Here is a 16,575-nt window from a genome sequence, read left to right on the forward strand (position 1 = left end):
AGGTCACTTTGCTGGATGTTGAGGCAGCCCTTGTGGCAGATGTCATTGTGGCTTGTTGCATCCTCCACAACATGGAGAGGACACTCTACTAGGAACACCTCAGCCTGCCTGGACCTGAGCAAGATGCCATTTCCATGGAACATGAGCAGAGGAATTCTCCGCCTCACCCAGTCAATCTTCTGTCTGAGGATTCCAGACATCATGAATCAAGGGCAATTTGATCTGCCACTTTTCAGTTCATTCGGGATCATTACCCCCCACTGTCCACATGGAAAGGCCATGATTACAAAAGCATTCCACTACACCTGTGATCAAAGCAATCCCCAGAAAGGCTGCTTTCACGCAGAGATCACACACTTTCACTACCCCTTTAAATAATCCACCTTACTAACATTATTGCTTTCACTTGCTGTACTGCTGAACAACTACTATATTTTCTCCATGAAAAATGACTTGGGTGTTTATTGGATGAGTGGGTTCTGGTGGGGAGGGAACGTTTCTGGAGGGGGGGATTTGGGGGCTTACTCAGCAGCTTGTTTTGTGCTGGAAACAGTAGTCTCCTCGTAGCCAAAAACATTTCTATGGTTGGTAGAAACATATTCAACTATAGCATGCACTGAATATAGGCTTACACTGAGAAGTTGGATGCTACTTATGAGAATGGAGTTATTTGGGGGGTGGGCTGTGTAAAGAGGGGTAAATACTGTTCATTGATTTCCAGGTAGTCATATGTTAACGACAGGCTAAAACCTCCCCTACAGTGCTTTGCTGGAGGCTAACAGATGCTGATTGCGAACAATGGGGGTGCAGGGAGGTGGGCTGTGTGCATTTCACTCAGGGTAATTGATTTACAACACTGATAATCATTCCAAACTGATCTGTGATTATTCTGTTTCTCTCCCCCTACTTTTATTCTTGATGTGTTTTGTCCATTGTATTATGTTTCTTTTTCTTCTTTCTTTACTTAACTAGTGTAAATCCCAAGGTTAGTAGTCTGAGAATGATTGGATAAAAATATGTTTGCCCATTTTCTTTGCAGCTGGAAGAACCTTACACTTTAAAATAAAGGTACTACAAATAAACCAGCAAAGGCGAAAACCAAAAAAGATGTTGTTTTTAAAAAGATAGTTTACGATTTCTTGAAGTGAGGTCAAAAACACATGTTGTGAGATTTTTCTCTCTCTTCTCCCTCTGGTGTCCTTTCAGCTCTTTCTCCTGAGCTTCTCTTCCTCCTCCTCTAACTATCACCAACTGACTTTTCTTCAGCCCCTTTCCCAACACTCTGTGCCTATCCTTTCATTGGCCCAGCACTCTAAGAACTCACAGGCGTAAGCATTACTACACATGCATACACACAGTGTGTCACATGTTACATTACATGCATAGTGTGGGGCATATGCATTAACCTCCCCTTTGCCTCTTCCTACTCCCTTCCCAGGCTCCCCAAAGCTTGAGCTTTGAACTTTTTTGAAGTTTCAAACTAATCTGCATGTCTACACTGTGCAAACTTCTGTTTAAAACAAAAATGAGCTAAATCGGTCTACTGGATCTCTAGTAATAAGCCTTACCCTACTGTATTCTTATATAAGATTTTTATATTTTTTTCTTTTTATTAAAGAAACATTTATTTTTAAAACAAAAATACGTTAACCAAATAAACACTTCCTGGTAGCTACCTGCAGCTTGTAAGGCTGTGTGTGTACAGTATATGTGTTTGGGGAAGACATGGCTCAGGACCACGAGCACTGAATATACTGTAGCTTCCAGTAATAGCGACTTTCGGGAGGCACCAGAACCAGTCCCTGGTCCTTCTGAAGTGGGGCCCACTGCCTTGCCCATATGACCCCAGAAGGCTAACACCTGCAGGAAAAGGCTGATGGTCCTTTAACAGCCAGATGAAGCCCCTGAGGGAGTGGAGTTTCCAGAAAGACTCTCCTGGTCTGACTATAAAAGCCTGTCAGTTGCTCCCAGAGGCTGCTAGAGTAGTTTAGCTCTCTAGATCCTGGGCTGCTGACCAAGGTCCTGAAACTAGCCCCAGTTCCAGAAGAGGGTCAGCCATCTTGACCACATTATGCTTCTTTGCTGAGCTGTTGCTCAGGAGGACTGATGATGGATTTTCTGATGGATTGTGACATGAGCCACATGTTAATGTGACACTGGGGTCCCCAGTGTGCTGTCTGTGGGCACCAATGTGCCTTCAGATGCCTCCCTTGGTATGCACCAGGGTCCTTGCCCCTCTGGATTAACTTTAACAGATTTTTTTAAATAAAAAGAAAATATCTGGGAGATGTTAGGGAGCATCCTGGGGGGCTAAAGGGTTAGTGGGGAGTGAGGGGACGTGTTTCGTCTGTGCTCTTTCTCTCTCTGTATTGCCTGTTTGTTCTTTAATGTGTGTGCATGCCAGCTAGCTGGTTGGTTTTACAGTGGTGTGTGTTTTGTCTGGGTTGTGTGTGTTGTAGTTTGGTAATGTTTTCTGATGTGGTACGTGTGTAGTTTGTCTGGGGTTGTGTTTTTGTTGTTGGTGTGTGTTTGTCTGAACAGCTATAAAATGGGTGTTTTGTTGTGCTTTGGGAGGGGGGCAAATCTACAATTTGGCATAAGTGGCTCAAATCTCACTTCTGCCTTGTACTCAGTTTCTTGGCCAAGTTACTTGTCTCTGAGCCTTATTAGTTTTTCTTCAGTGAAATGTGTCTTGGAGCAGAAAACTATGCATTCAAAAGACTGATTTTGTATTTTGGAAGTCAGACCCCACCTCTACATTGTGCTTAGGTCAAATTATTGGGAAAATTATTTTTCTTTTACCTTACCAATTTGCCTCCTGGAAAATGGGTGTTTTGTGACTGGCCATGTTCACCATGGCAGCCATTTTGTGTGAATGGGTACCCCTGCTGTAATGTATTGTTAAACCCAAGTAAGTCAGTTGAAGATTGCATGGGGTGGTGGTGGTATAGAATCTGCTAAGAATTTCCCCAAACATTAGGGGTTTTCACTAAAGGCCTTTAAGGGCACAATCCTATCCAGTTTAGACAGAAAAAGTCCTACAATTCTCAGTCTGTCCCAGTCAGCATAGTTGCCTGGAGGGATGCTGGGAGTTGTAGGACTTTTTTCTGTTTAAATGTGCATAGGATTGCACCTTAAAGTATGTATTTGCAAAAGTAAATACATATCTGGAAACCAATAGGAGTAAATGCATCTGGGAGGGTGATTTAGAGTGGAGAAGTTGTAGGTGAGGAAATAATGAAGCACTCCTTTCTCTGCCACTTCCCCACTCCAAATCATCCCCCCCGGCCCCCAGACATACACACTGCTTTTCTTTTTCTTTTTTTAAATTGGGTGTGTCTCTGTAAAACTTGTTTGCATGTAACATGCAATTAGTCCTTTAAGCTCAGCAGGTTGCAAAATGGATAAAAAGAGTCCCAACTCCCCAATTTCCTTTACTTTATACTAGTGGACAATATGGGACAGTATTTTGCATGGGCCGTTATAGTGACATCCTTTGACCCATCATCTTTACAGGTCAAGCTATTTATAGCATTAACATTTTTAATGAAAACATTAGCAAATGGCAGGTGGAAATGACTACTATTTGAACCCAATACAAAAATTATTTTAAAATGTGTTTTTATGTATAGCAATAGTACCGACGTAATGGTTCCTAAAGTAATAGTAGTTACATTTTTACAGAACAAACTATGAATAGCAGATAAATAAGCTTCATTCCTTACATCCCAAAGCTGGTCTTTTCCATAATTGAATATTGCTGAGTAGAGAAGGTATGAAAAGAACATTTTCCATTTTTGTTTAATGTTGCAGTTTGATTTGATAGATTTGGACACTGCATTTCATCTTGGTAATTTATATTCATAAATCTGTATCAAGACTCAGTGTAAATTCAATTTTCCTATGAAAATATATATTGACATGGCTTACAGCTGGATGAGATAAATGGGGACCATGGCATTGACATGCCCTTCAGGTCTGGCAATTATCAAAGCAGCTCTGTTGTGCAATGAAGCTCCTCTCTATTAATAGTTCTACATTTTCATGAGTAAAATACTGCTGCTTAAGACCAAGTATTTTGTCTTGTAGCAGCTGCAAGTAAAGATGTTAAGTTCTGGGATCTTTGGTGTGAAGCTATAAAAGCTATAAAAGGAAAAATAAATCTTAACAGACAAAAAATAAATGAAGAAATCAACCACATTACTTGTATGGAGGGAGGGGGGGAAATCTGATTTACATCTTATTCAATGAGTCTCCAGAGTTCTCTACAAAATGATCAACACTCGAAGATGCAACAATGCCATGAGACAGCCATACGGTAATGGCGATACAGTCAACAATCACATAAAAACATAAGAGCCCTGCTAGATTAGACCAAAGGCCTATTTAGTGCAGCATTCTGTTCCCACAGCGGCCAACCAGATATCTCTAGGAAGTCCAAAAGCAGGACATGAGAGCAATAGCACCCTCCCACTTGTGTTCCCCAGCAACTGGTATACAGAGAGGCATACTACCTCTGATACTGAGGTAATACACAGCCAATGCCATCATGAATAGTAGCTAATAATGGCTTTAACCTCCATCTGCCCTTATGTAGATGGGAAGAAGACTGATCAACAACTTCACCTTTCATGATATGGCTACACTGACTTTAACAATCATAAAACATTTGCAGAAAACTCATGCTCATTATATGAGCAAATGACAGCACTTCTTTGTTTCTAATAAATTGCACATGGATGTCATGAACACATCAGAAGGTCTTAAGAAGGGGACAGGATGAAGGACCAAGCATCCTCTTATAACTTCCATTCTCTTCTCAAAAGTGAGGAAAGGTAGGTAACTACCCTTTGTACTGCTGTCTCCAGTGCATATGAAACATCAGCAGAGAACCTGAGGCCACATGTGACACTCCAGCCTGCCTTCGTATGTTACTAATTTGTATCAAACTAGTAGTGACCATCATGAAACAGAATCTAAGAATGTGATGGAAACCATCTGCATGTTTTTAAAAACTCTTCTCAAAGTCAAAACCTTAATCTCTTGGTTTTAACAAAACCTTATCTAGATTGTCTCTTTCAAACCAAACTGCATGATTTTCTATATGAACGGAAGATATTTTAGTAACAAATGAATTATAAGGCTTTTTGCTTTTATGTGTATTTTGTTTAATTATGTTGTTATTTCAAGAAGCAGACCTATAGAAACATAGCAGCTGTTTATACTTTCCTTGCAAGAATGCACTCTGATCTATAGTAGCTCGCTGCTAAATATTTTCATTCTAGTAATATATTCTGACAAAACTAATTGGAATCAAGCTCAGTTATTTCACTGAGTGGAGCACGTGTGCAATCACCATAGTCAGGAAGGAGGTGTTTTGTTTTTAATTGCACCAATGCAGCAGCTAATCCAAGCTGCAAACACCTTGTGAACAGCATCAAAGAAGGGTAAGCAAGACAACCATTCCTGGGCTCCCAGGCAAACTTTCACAGCAAAAATGTTCCTTTGTAAAAACAAACAAACAACAACAACAAAAACAGGTTGGCATGGCATGACTTGAGAACAGAAATGCTACTCTGTTCTACTTACAGTACAATGTATATTCCAGGGAAAAATTAGTCTGGTTTTTCAAATGATGAGTACAAATACATGCTAATCTGCACATGTAATTGCTGATGAAAATTTGAGCAATGAGCCATGCCAGGAAACCAAACCAAATGTGATTCAAAGAACATGACTTCATGTGTATCTCTTAGTGGTGTGTAATATTTAAGCTGGTGTGTATTCTGCACCAAAGGAAAGCTCCAAAAGTACCTAGAAAACTCACATTTTGTTAAAATAAATAATTTAATTACATGTGCATCCATTCTGCATATTTTGTCTTGCTTACAAAAGTTAATTTTTTGAGAAGAGTGGAGGACAGGAAAAGGAACAATGGAGGAGAGGGACAAGTCTGGGATTACTTAACCATAAATATTATGGTTAAGGGAACAATAGTCTTGGGAAAGGGCAGGAAACCAAAGACCACCATACTCTGACCACTATAAAGGGTTCTTTAATACGCCTTTGGTTTTTGAGCATTTACAAAATGCTTTTCCAACAGTTGCCTGCAACTACAGTACAAGGACTATTTATATATTTAAAAGATTTCTATCATGCCTTTTATCAAGATACTTGAATATGTTTTTGCTATTGAGCTTACATTCTCATTAGGACTGCTCACTCTTCCCTATGATAAAACTGCTTGCTGCTACTAATGTGCTCACAGTCAAGTGGAGATCATGTAATCAATGTGATGGTATCGCAATCCCATATAGCCAATCAGATCTGATGATGTCACAAAGCCAATTCAGCGGTGAGAGCAATGTTTTCTGTCCTCCCTGTGAAACTCTGTAAACATTTCTATCGTCATCCCAATTAACTTAGCCAGGGATGATTTTTAATATTTTGTTGCCTGAGGTAAAAATATCAAGGGGCATTCCCCAACACTTTCTGGATCTCCTGGGACTCTTCATCCATTCCACCTGGCTATATTGTTTGTTGAACCTGATGGTTGGGACTTCTATTGAATCTCAAATTTAGGACATCTTGTATCTCTGAGTCCAATTACAAGTTCCAAGCATTTTGTCTGAGGAGTTGGGACACTTCTGATTTATAGTATGCAAAATTAAAACAATTGCTATTCCTAAACAACCTGTGTTTTGGGATATGCTCTAAGTCCCATACTTCTGTCCAATCACCCAGCTAGCAAAAATGTATATAATAGCCACCTGAGCACACTCTTTGTAATATATTTCACCCACTGTGTTCTAAAGCAATACTTTTTCATTTCTTCCTCAGTGGCATGTGTTTTGTGTTGAATTTTAAAGCCTTGTGGTACTGAACTCTAGAAACAAAATGTATATTATGAATGATCTCATTTTCACAGCTATATTTTGTTGGAAGAGAGAATGACTTACTGGCAGTGGGCACCAAAGCACGTGTCCGGGCATTCGTAATTAAGTTTCCTTCCTGATCATGTTAGAGCCACGAATTCAGGTTCTACATATATAACAACCTTCTCTTTGTTGTGTAGCCTTTTCAAAAAATCCTGAAGGCCACAGTTTCACAGCCTTGAGCCTTCTGACAATTTCTCCTTGGAGAGGGTAGGAGAGATGGTTGGATACAGGCACACTGTGCTTCTGCTGCTTTGTCATGTGGAACAGTTGCCTTCCACTCCACTCCAGCTGTTACCATGGTGACTAAACCGTACTAGTTGATCTGGCTTGGTACTGTGTACCTTTCAGAGCCAGAAGTCCATCAAGTGTATATTGGGGAGGAGGGAAAGAAATGGTGGGCAGGCAAGTGGGAGCATAAGGGAACTTATTTTAATGATTCTTTAATAGTGTGGATTTCCAACCAGTGCACCTCCAAAATATAAACCCATAATGGATAATTTGTACCTGCATAAAGCTGATCCCAGTCAATCTAGTTTCTAATTTCAGGCTATTCAGATGCTTTTAAGAATGGCAGCAACTTGCAGATGGATCCTGTGCTCAATTACCAGACATAATTTGCGTATCTACACAGAATGCTCATCTATAACACTACATTAGGGATGTCCCATTAAAATAAATCCACATTTATTTTGTTTGTTTTTAGCCAGGCATTGCAATGCAAGGCTTCAGGCGGTGGTAATAGCATGGATTCTCTTGCCATTTTTCCACTGGAATCTTATAGTTTGCTATATTAACAGGAAAAAGGACAAAAATTGCTCACAGCTGCAAAGCTTGCAGCAAAAAGAGTTTCCTCCAAACAATAGGCCACTAATCCCATGCCACTAACACAGAATAAACACTACTGCAGATGTTTCCAAAGGCAATAACATCCAAATAATGGAATAATTTTGTATTTTGAAGTATCTGCATAGGGCCAAACTAGGTATTACACACACATGTGGCTAAAATTGTCCCTATGGTCCTTTTGGTAAAGTAACTTCAGTGTGTGTGTGTGTGTGTGTGTGTGTGAGAGAGAGAGAGAGAGAGAGAAAGAGAGTGAGTGGGGGTGGGGGGAGAGATCAGGATTGGGGAAACAGTGGAGGAGGGGTTTCCTAAACCATTTCCCTGTCATTTTCTTACTCCAAATCACTAACAAACAGATCCCCGCCTATGCATAGTTTCAAATTTGGATTTTAGTGAAAGAAAAGCCACTTGGAAGGGCAATTTAGAGTGGAAAATGGGTGGGGAGAAAAAGGGTTAAGCATCACATCTGACTGCCACTTCTCCAATCCAGATTTCTTTTCTGATTTTAAAAAGGCCATCAGAATAAGATTACATCTGCATGTAATATCTAAGCTTATACTCACAATTGAGAAAGTCCTGAACAACAACAATAATGTACAAATTTTGCTGTATAAGGCTAAGGTCAATATTTTAGTCAAACTGTAATGCTTTTCTATGGTAATATTAATAGCAACAGCATTAAAGGCAAACTTACGGATCAAAAGCTGCCAGCAAGAAGTTGAGCAGTAAGCTGATGGATTGTTCTACGTTGATCTGGTGCGTTGTTGGCATGCGTTTGTTTAGTTGGTAAAAAACGGTGGACAGTACAGCTTCAAGTCGAGCCACATTCAGCTCTATGTTTGGATCCAAGTTGTTCAATGAATTTTCCCGCAGTGCTTCTATTACATTCCAAATATCCACTAGGTGCACTATGTATAATGCAAAAATGACCATCAGATAAATGCCCACAAGAGATACAAAATAATTCCATCTCAGGCGACAGCATTTTCACATAGTATAGAAAGGATACAAATAGAAGACTGTACAGAATTATAAAATGTTGTGTGTGCCAAAGTGTTATTAAAGTCATAATTAATAAAGGACAAAAATATTCTATAAAGTCAACAAAAAAGCAGTTCAATTTTAGAGCTTAATGTAGCCTTTCTCCTAAAAGCTAAACAGCCTAGTTTGTTTAGCCTAGCCTCCAGCATAGATGGCCTCTGCCCCACTTGCCATTTAAAACATATGAACCCATCCACTTAAACTCCTTTGACATGTGGCAAACCCTTTGAGATGACTCAAATTCTAAGGCATCTGGTGATTCAGGACTGAACTGACACAGGAGCCCTTTGGGTCTTCTGCATGAAGTATTAGAGTCCTGTTTTTCTCCCCAAAACACCTTGTATCATATTGACCACAATAGCTGCAGCGGTTTGAAGAGTTACCATGTGTATGGAACCTTGCGGAGTGGGGAGAGCTGCTTGGGGAAGGGACAGCTATAGCAGAAGAAAAGTGGGCAGGGAAGGGATTAAGCATCCCCCTTCACTTGTCCATTCCAAACTGTTCTCTTGTCAAATTGTTTTTTCCTTAGAAGAAGTGGCTGCTAAGATGTTGTTACATGCATTTCAGCTTTCATGGTAGGGACCCCCATGAACCTAAGTTCTTATCAAAGCAAGATTCTTTAGGATTATAGGGCTGGTACTCCAATGTTACAACAAACTGTAAGCAAATATCAATTTTATTGGTATTGTTTTAGTATGTAAAGTCATCTGTAATTTTAACCACTACCCCATCCTAAAGAACCTTGCTTCAGTAAGAACTTAATTACATGTGGGCTTTTGTTCTTTTTAAAGTGTAGAAGTTTCCAGATAAGAGGAGAATGAAAGGTTTCTGGAATCAAGACAGGATGAGACTTGATAATCAGAAAGACAGAACTACTTACTGTAATGGGAAATCCCTGGTGATGGCTCCACCCCATTGTTATCAGTTGAGCTACCAAATTCCTTTCCATGATTTCAAGGCAGTGAAAGCCCAGAGACATTCATGGGAAGCTTCCCTAGGAAGATTCAGACCTCTCTCCTGATCAGCAGGAGCCACGGATCTGCTGGCCAGATGTCTTACTGCCACAGAGATAGAAGCAATCACACTGATGGCAGGGAAAGGTTGAGAAAAGGTGTGGCTGGGAAGATGGAACCGTAACCCTATCCAGGGACAGGATAAGCCACCCACAAGGAAAACAGCTGTGAGAAGAGAGGATTGGGTGAGGATAACGTAGAGAGAGAAAAAGCTTTCTCCCGTGTCTTTGTGTGCTCCACTGTGTACCTCCTTGCCTTCGGAGCTTTGGCCTGGGAAGGCACACAATCTCCTGGCAGATTGCAGCAGGAACTATCCCAGTGAAGAATTTATTTTTATTTTATTATTTAAAATATTTCTAGACCATGTTTCAGAACAGGAGCCCGCCCAAGGTGGTGTTCAATAATAAAATTCATATAGTTACCGAAAGGGCTGGATGTGCTTGATCTCATCTGATCTCGGAAGCTAAACAGGGTCAGCCCTGGTTAGTACTTGGATGGGGAGCTGTCTGGGAATCAGGCTTCCTGCACTGAGCAGGGGGTTGGACTCAATGGTCTTGTAGGCACCTTCCAGCCCTATGATTCTAAGCATCCTAGTCCCTTTCTCAGAAAAACAAATGCTGAGCAGATCCAGAGAGAAAAATATTCACTTCCTGAAATTCTTCTGTATAATTTAGGGAGGATGGAAGAGCAAATAGCGGTCCCTGGTCATCACTGTATCTAAGGTTTATCAGCCTTCTTCTCTTGCAGTCTAATGGACACAAGGACCTATCTCCCTTCACTTTGATTTCATAACATAAAACACAATCTTTACCTGGTTAACAAGTTGTAAAATGTTCACTACAAGTATTATATTCCTGTACAGCTGTCAAGTTCACCATCTGAATGGATCCTATGTTATCCCTAGAAGTCTAACATGCTTAATTACATTTTTAGCCTATCTTTTTATTCATCTTTTACACATATTGTTGCTTAGTGTAATACAAAAAGAACATATTTCCTGGAAGAAAATAAATTATGTTTACATCATTAGAGCTTAATTTTCAGACTTACTAAACAATATGACATTAAAAAAGGTAGACTGTAACATATTTTATAATGTAAATTAACACCAACAATTCATTTCAATTCCCCCCTCCACTTCCTTGTTTCTCCTTTGGGTTTTATTTAGGGAGAAAAACTTAAACCACTTAGAACTTAGTACTACTACTTTGGCCTGGAAATAAAAAGTACCTTGGTTGCTATTATGAGACCAAAGATAGGAACAAGCCTTTTTAACAGACAAACTATATATTAAGAGAAAAATGTAGATGTGGATGATTTCAGGGCCCAAAGAAATGTGACATGTAAGATCCATGAGGAAATCCCTGGACTTCTTTTTTACTTTAAAGAAGCTGGAGTGGGAGAAAGGCTGCTTAACCCCTTTCCTGATGTTGTTTGCCTGTTATTAGTCATGCTGGGAGCAGGGTGGGGTGGAGTGGGGTGGCGAGGACAGAAACAGTTTTCTGTACAGAGCCTGTATTTCCCTCCAGCCAGGGCTTAATAGCCACGGGGGGGGGGGGGGGGAGATGCACTGATATCTCTGTGTTTGGCAAACATTTCCTTTGAGTTCTAGAGGCCTCAAGGGCTTTTGTGAGCACTTAGAAAACTAAACTGCAAAACCCCCACATGCCTGTTGAAATAAATGGAGATACTTTGTTTCCATTGATTCTAAGCGGCGGATTTAGAGGCTGCATGCCAGAAAACGTTTGGGGCAAGAAGGTCTTCAGGGATAGGTTGCTGCTTGCTGCTCATCAGCCCTACGGGGCATGCAGCAGGTTTACACCTGCCTAGTGAAATCAGTGGAAACATGGAGGTGTCCACTGGTGTCCTCTTGCCCCAAGGGTTTTCAGTGATGGGTTGCATTTTGCCATTTTTGGAGCTGCAGGCTCGTTAACTCTGCTGACTGAAATCAATTGAGACTTCAGACCAATTGCTGTCCACCATCTCATCAGTGAGGAGGCTTTACATGGTAAACCCCAACTGTATATGGCATATGTTGATCTATGGGCAGCTTTGGACACAAGTGTTGTAGAATTTTGCTCACAAAAATCCTCTAATCTTGATCACAGATGGATGGAACAAATCCAAGACTCGAGTTCTTCACTCTAATACTGACTTGCAAGTAAGATCTATCACTACGAGTGGCCTTACTTGAAAGGTTCCAGACATGAGAAGTGAAACAGGGTGGTGTTCTGCTTCCCTATCTTTTCAACTACTTCATAAATAAGGTGGTGACTAAATTAAAAGGAGTCAAATTCTTCCCCCCACCCTATAGCTGATAGTAGGAAATGTTCGATTTTATGTTTACGCTACTAATCTTCCATATGCAAACTTGCCTGTGTAGAATGTTTGTTGTCAAAAAGTTGCAGATACCAAAATTGTGTCAAAACAAAACCTGCAGTCTTTGGATGTAATTTCCCTAGGCACAAATGGCAGATTAATTTGAGTAACATTGAACAGGTAAACAAATTAGCTTATACAGGCATTCTTTTTTCTGGCTCTGTAAACTGAATTCTTCAGAGTGAGCTGTATCTGTTTCTGGCAGGTCATAGAACAGAGTAGTATAGAATCACAGAACAGTAGCGTTGGAAGGGGCCTACAAGGCCATCGAGTCCACCCCCTGCTCAATGTAGGAATCCAAGTCAGAGCATCCCTGACGGATGGCTGTCCAGTCTCATCTTGAATACCTCCACTGTGGGGGAGTCCACTACCTCCCTAGGTAATGAGTTCCATTGTCGCATTGCTCTAACAGTCAGAAAGTTTTTCCTGATGTTCAGCCAGATCTGGCTTCCTGTCACTTGAGCCCCTGATTCCATGTCCTGCACTCTGGGATGATCGAGAAGAGATCCAGGCCTTCCTCTCTGTGACGACCTTGCAAGTACTTGAAGAGTGCTATCATATCTCCCCTCAGTCTTCTCTTCTCAAGGCTAAACATGCCCAGTTCTATCAGTCTCTCGTCATAGGGCTTTGTTTCCAGTCCCCTGATCACCTTTGTTGCCCTCCTCTGAGCCCTCTCCAGTTTGTCTGCATCCTTTGTAAAATGTGGTGCCCAGAACTGGACACAGTACTCCAGATGAGGCCTAACCAGTGCTGAGTAGAGGGGAACTAGTACTTCCAAGGATTTGGAAGTTGCATGGAGACAAGGAGATTCTGCCCACTCGGGAAATTTTTGAGATGTTTTATCCCCAGACTCTATATGGTCCCAAGGCTTGGGGCACACAAGGAGGTAGTGAAACCATTTAACAAAATTTCCGAAATAAATTCCTCAGGACTATCTTGGGTGCTCTTCAGGGCATCCTGATAGCCCTTTTGAGAGCTTACACTGGTATGTAATTGAACCCTCAGGAGCTCAATTACAACTGTACTCCTTTAAAAAACTGGATTCAACTCTTCCTGATGTCTGAAAACAGACCCTCTAAGAGGTGCAGTACTTCAGGTTTGGTGGCCAAATCCAACCTATCTGGGGTCCCAATTTGGCGCTCTGGGGTTTGCCAGATGTCCTCTCTCCCTTCTCCCACCAATCATTTGGTGGTTTTCCAGCTTTTGTGCAGTCTTATTCCCATTCTAAATACATGAGAAGCCCATCCTAAGGCTTAGTTACTTCCCATTTTGTCTCCAGCCCTGCCCACTATTGGAATGAGGCCCCCAAGAACTTCTCTGAAATGCAATTCAGCCCTACCAGCTAACCTGGTACCAGAATTTAATCCAAGTGGTGAAATTATCTCAGGATTCGTTTGTAGCAAATTAGTTTGGCAAATTTGGCCAATTTTAAATTTAGGTCCAGTGTTTATAAGACTTTCATCCAATGTGGTACAGCCTAATTAGCCAGTAATAAAACTGCACATGTTTTGCCATGATTAAATATTGGCATTATTTAAAAAGACTACCCTGGTCAAATTAGTTACTTCCCACTGAGAAGAGCTCTTATCCAAATAAGGTGTTAATCTGATGCCTACAGTTGTTTTGGAAGGGAGATTGGCCCATGTTCCATATGATACCTGTCTAAGTCTCTGTGGCACAGGTAACACTGAGGATCTTGCACAATATTTTTTTAAATGCCCGGTTTAAGTATCAGTTAGAAAACAAATTTCTTCTCTGGCTGCTGTTGAGTAGGGAAAATTGGTCAGATCCTCACAAGTTCAACCTTTTCTTAGATAACTGATGTCAAGAAGTATTCATTAGGTCAGCAGCTTATGATACAGCATTATCCAAATCTTGTGCTGCCTTTACTGAACCTTATGTTTACATTGTTACCATCCTTGACTGCTGTAATGGTAACTAATTTTGGCTGACCTACCTCTTGCTCACAGTAACTATCTGTAAGATATCATTGTTATCAGTCATTTAGGGCGCAATCCTATCCAGGTAGGCAGCCACCTTCGAACTTGGAGGCAACCGCCTATCCAGAGCAGGGCAGGAGAAGCACAGAGGGGATCCTTCCCTCCGTGCTTCTCCTGCCCTACATTTTCAGCTAGACAGCCGATTGCAGCTGTCTAGCCACGGGAGGATGAGGTGGGGGAGGAGGCTGCTGTATGACACATTGGATGTGTTGTACAGGCATTTCCGCCCTCCCCACCCTGGAACGCCCCCAGCCACACCCGTTTTCAGCCACTCCGCACTCCTCTTGCGAGTGTGGAGGACGAGGCTGTTCCGCGCTGCCTCTGAGGCAGTGTGGAGGTGGTGGGAGGTTAGTTCTCCAGGAACTGACCGTGGACTGCAGGCTCCGAGGTTGTTTCCCAGATAACATGATATCCTATGGCCGTCTAGCCGCTGTCAAGCGGCCATAGGATTGCTCCCTTAATGTACTGTATTTTAACATTTCTGTTATGGCTAGTGGCCAATATGAGAATATTTACCATTTGTAAACAAAATGGAATTATGAGCCATTTCACAAAACCATTGAAATGTCAAATGGGTTTTTAAGTATCAGTTCCTATTTACTTATCATACAATATCTCTATCTGTAATAAATTAAAGATATATTATTATGAAATGAATCTGAAATGGAGTTATTACTTCATTGTTTCAGATATTAGTCTCAAAGGTATAATTATGCCGAAACAGATTATAAAAAAATGTCCTTTTAAGGGCCTGTTCACATCTTATTCTTGAGAGAGGTATGCATCTGCAGTAAAAAGCAGTTACTTACCATTCACTCTTTCCCTGCAGTCTCTCCATTGCACAGAAGAGGGCAAGTATTTGATTAGAGCCAAATTAACTGAGGGTGTGTGTACATCAGAAGGAGCAGAGATCTACATACTAGCATAGGGGGAGCGGGGAAACATATACCACAGGAATGAAAGGAAAAACAATGAAGATTTGCTTGCCTGCCCTATAGTCCAATCCTTAAGGTTTGATTTAGCTGCAGCACAGTAGAAACAAATGTTTGTAAAGTTCAGCTAAGTAGAACCTGGCCTCTGACAATTGGGACAGGGTGAAATGGCTCTTTCTCCTTGCCAGGGACCTTTCTACTAGGAAAGATCAGCATAAGGGTGCACTAGCTTTCCTTTGACCTTAGCAAGCTAATGGTTGCCAGGATGCTATACTATGGTGTCATTCATAGTCTTACCTCCTTTCCACTCTCACTAGTATGTCACAAAGGCTCTTAAAGTGGCAGGTTGCTGGCAGTGTGTGGGATCATGATGGCTATTGCTTATCTATGCTGGGTTTTGGGTCCTGGCATTAATGAAAAAGCAGTTGAGATATTGTGTCATCCTTAGTATCCCTAAGCTTGGACCTGTGAGCTACTATACGCAGAAGGATTTTTTAAAGCGTCTGTTAAAAGAATTTAATTTTTTTTCTATAATTTCATTTTTATTGCATAACCTCTTCAAATCCCGTATCAATTACTTCCTACATGAACTCTTCGCAGGAGATTCAGTGAGGTCAAGGTGCTACTAGCAGAGTGAAATTTAAGGCTGCGCCAAAATGCCTCCCTCTTCTTCCCTGATCTCAGACTTGCTTGCAGGCTATGAAGAAAACCATCCCTTTTAATCAATTTTTCAGGAGACCTTGTGAATAGGTGCTGAAAAGTTTGCTCCACTTACTGATGGTAGCAACTCTTCTCCCATTAATGCTGGGCACATTTTTTTCCTTTTCTTTTTAACCCACAAGATATCATAGTGAGGGCAGGAAACATTGCCCTCACTCTGATTTGGCTTTGTGATGATGCCACATAGCCAATGAGATTTGGTTATATGATGATGGCCGAACCCAAAATAGAGGAAGAGGAATTCTTCCTGTCCTCATTCTACTGCCCCATAGCACTCAGTAACAATTTGGTGTGGGTACGTACTATCAACACCACCACAAGAACTATGAAAAAGGTGGTAAAAAGGTGGGAGAGGGGGCTTTCATTAAACTTTTTACCCCCCTTAACATTCCAATTTTAAGACAAAAACCTGGCCTGCATGCTTAAGTGCAGTAAAAGCTTCAAGGACACATCCATTTATGTGTGTGGAGAACACTGAAGAGTGCTATAGAAACCATAAACAGTTATTTAAATACTCCAGAAGCTGGAAACCAGCCACAGAAGCAGCAGGAACATTAAAAGACAAAGCTATAAAAAGGGTACTCAAAAAAGACAGGGAAATAGCAGAAAAGCTAAATGAATTTTTGCATCAGTCTTCACCGCATAAGATTTATTAATAACATGTCTTATTCTTCCTTAGGATAGCTAAGAAAAGGTCCCATGGGGCTCC

The 16,575-nt window shown here is 41.1% G+C and overlaps 1 protein-coding gene across 12 annotated transcripts in view; it reads right to left on the minus strand.

The window, feature by feature from the left end:
- Positions 1-16,575, minus strand: part of DTNA (dystrobrevin alpha) — a 223,494-nt gene that overhangs the window by 85,771 nt on the left and 121,148 nt on the right. For all 12 annotated transcript variants that reach the window (XM_084849615.1, XM_084849612.1, XM_084849616.1 and 9 more), the window contains exon 4: positions 8,476-8,689. In XM_084849615.1, coding sequence (XP_084705741.1) covers positions 8,476-8,689 — 214 coding nt within the window. The remainder of the gene's footprint in view (positions 1-8,475; positions 8,690-16,575) is intronic.

The sequence above is a fragment of the Heloderma suspectum genome, chromosome 4 (assembly GCF_057233095.1).
Source record: "Heloderma suspectum isolate Gila_16-S chromosome 4, 16-S_ref, whole genome shotgun sequence".
NCBI lineage: Eukaryota > Metazoa > Chordata > Lepidosauria > Squamata > Helodermatidae > Heloderma > Heloderma suspectum.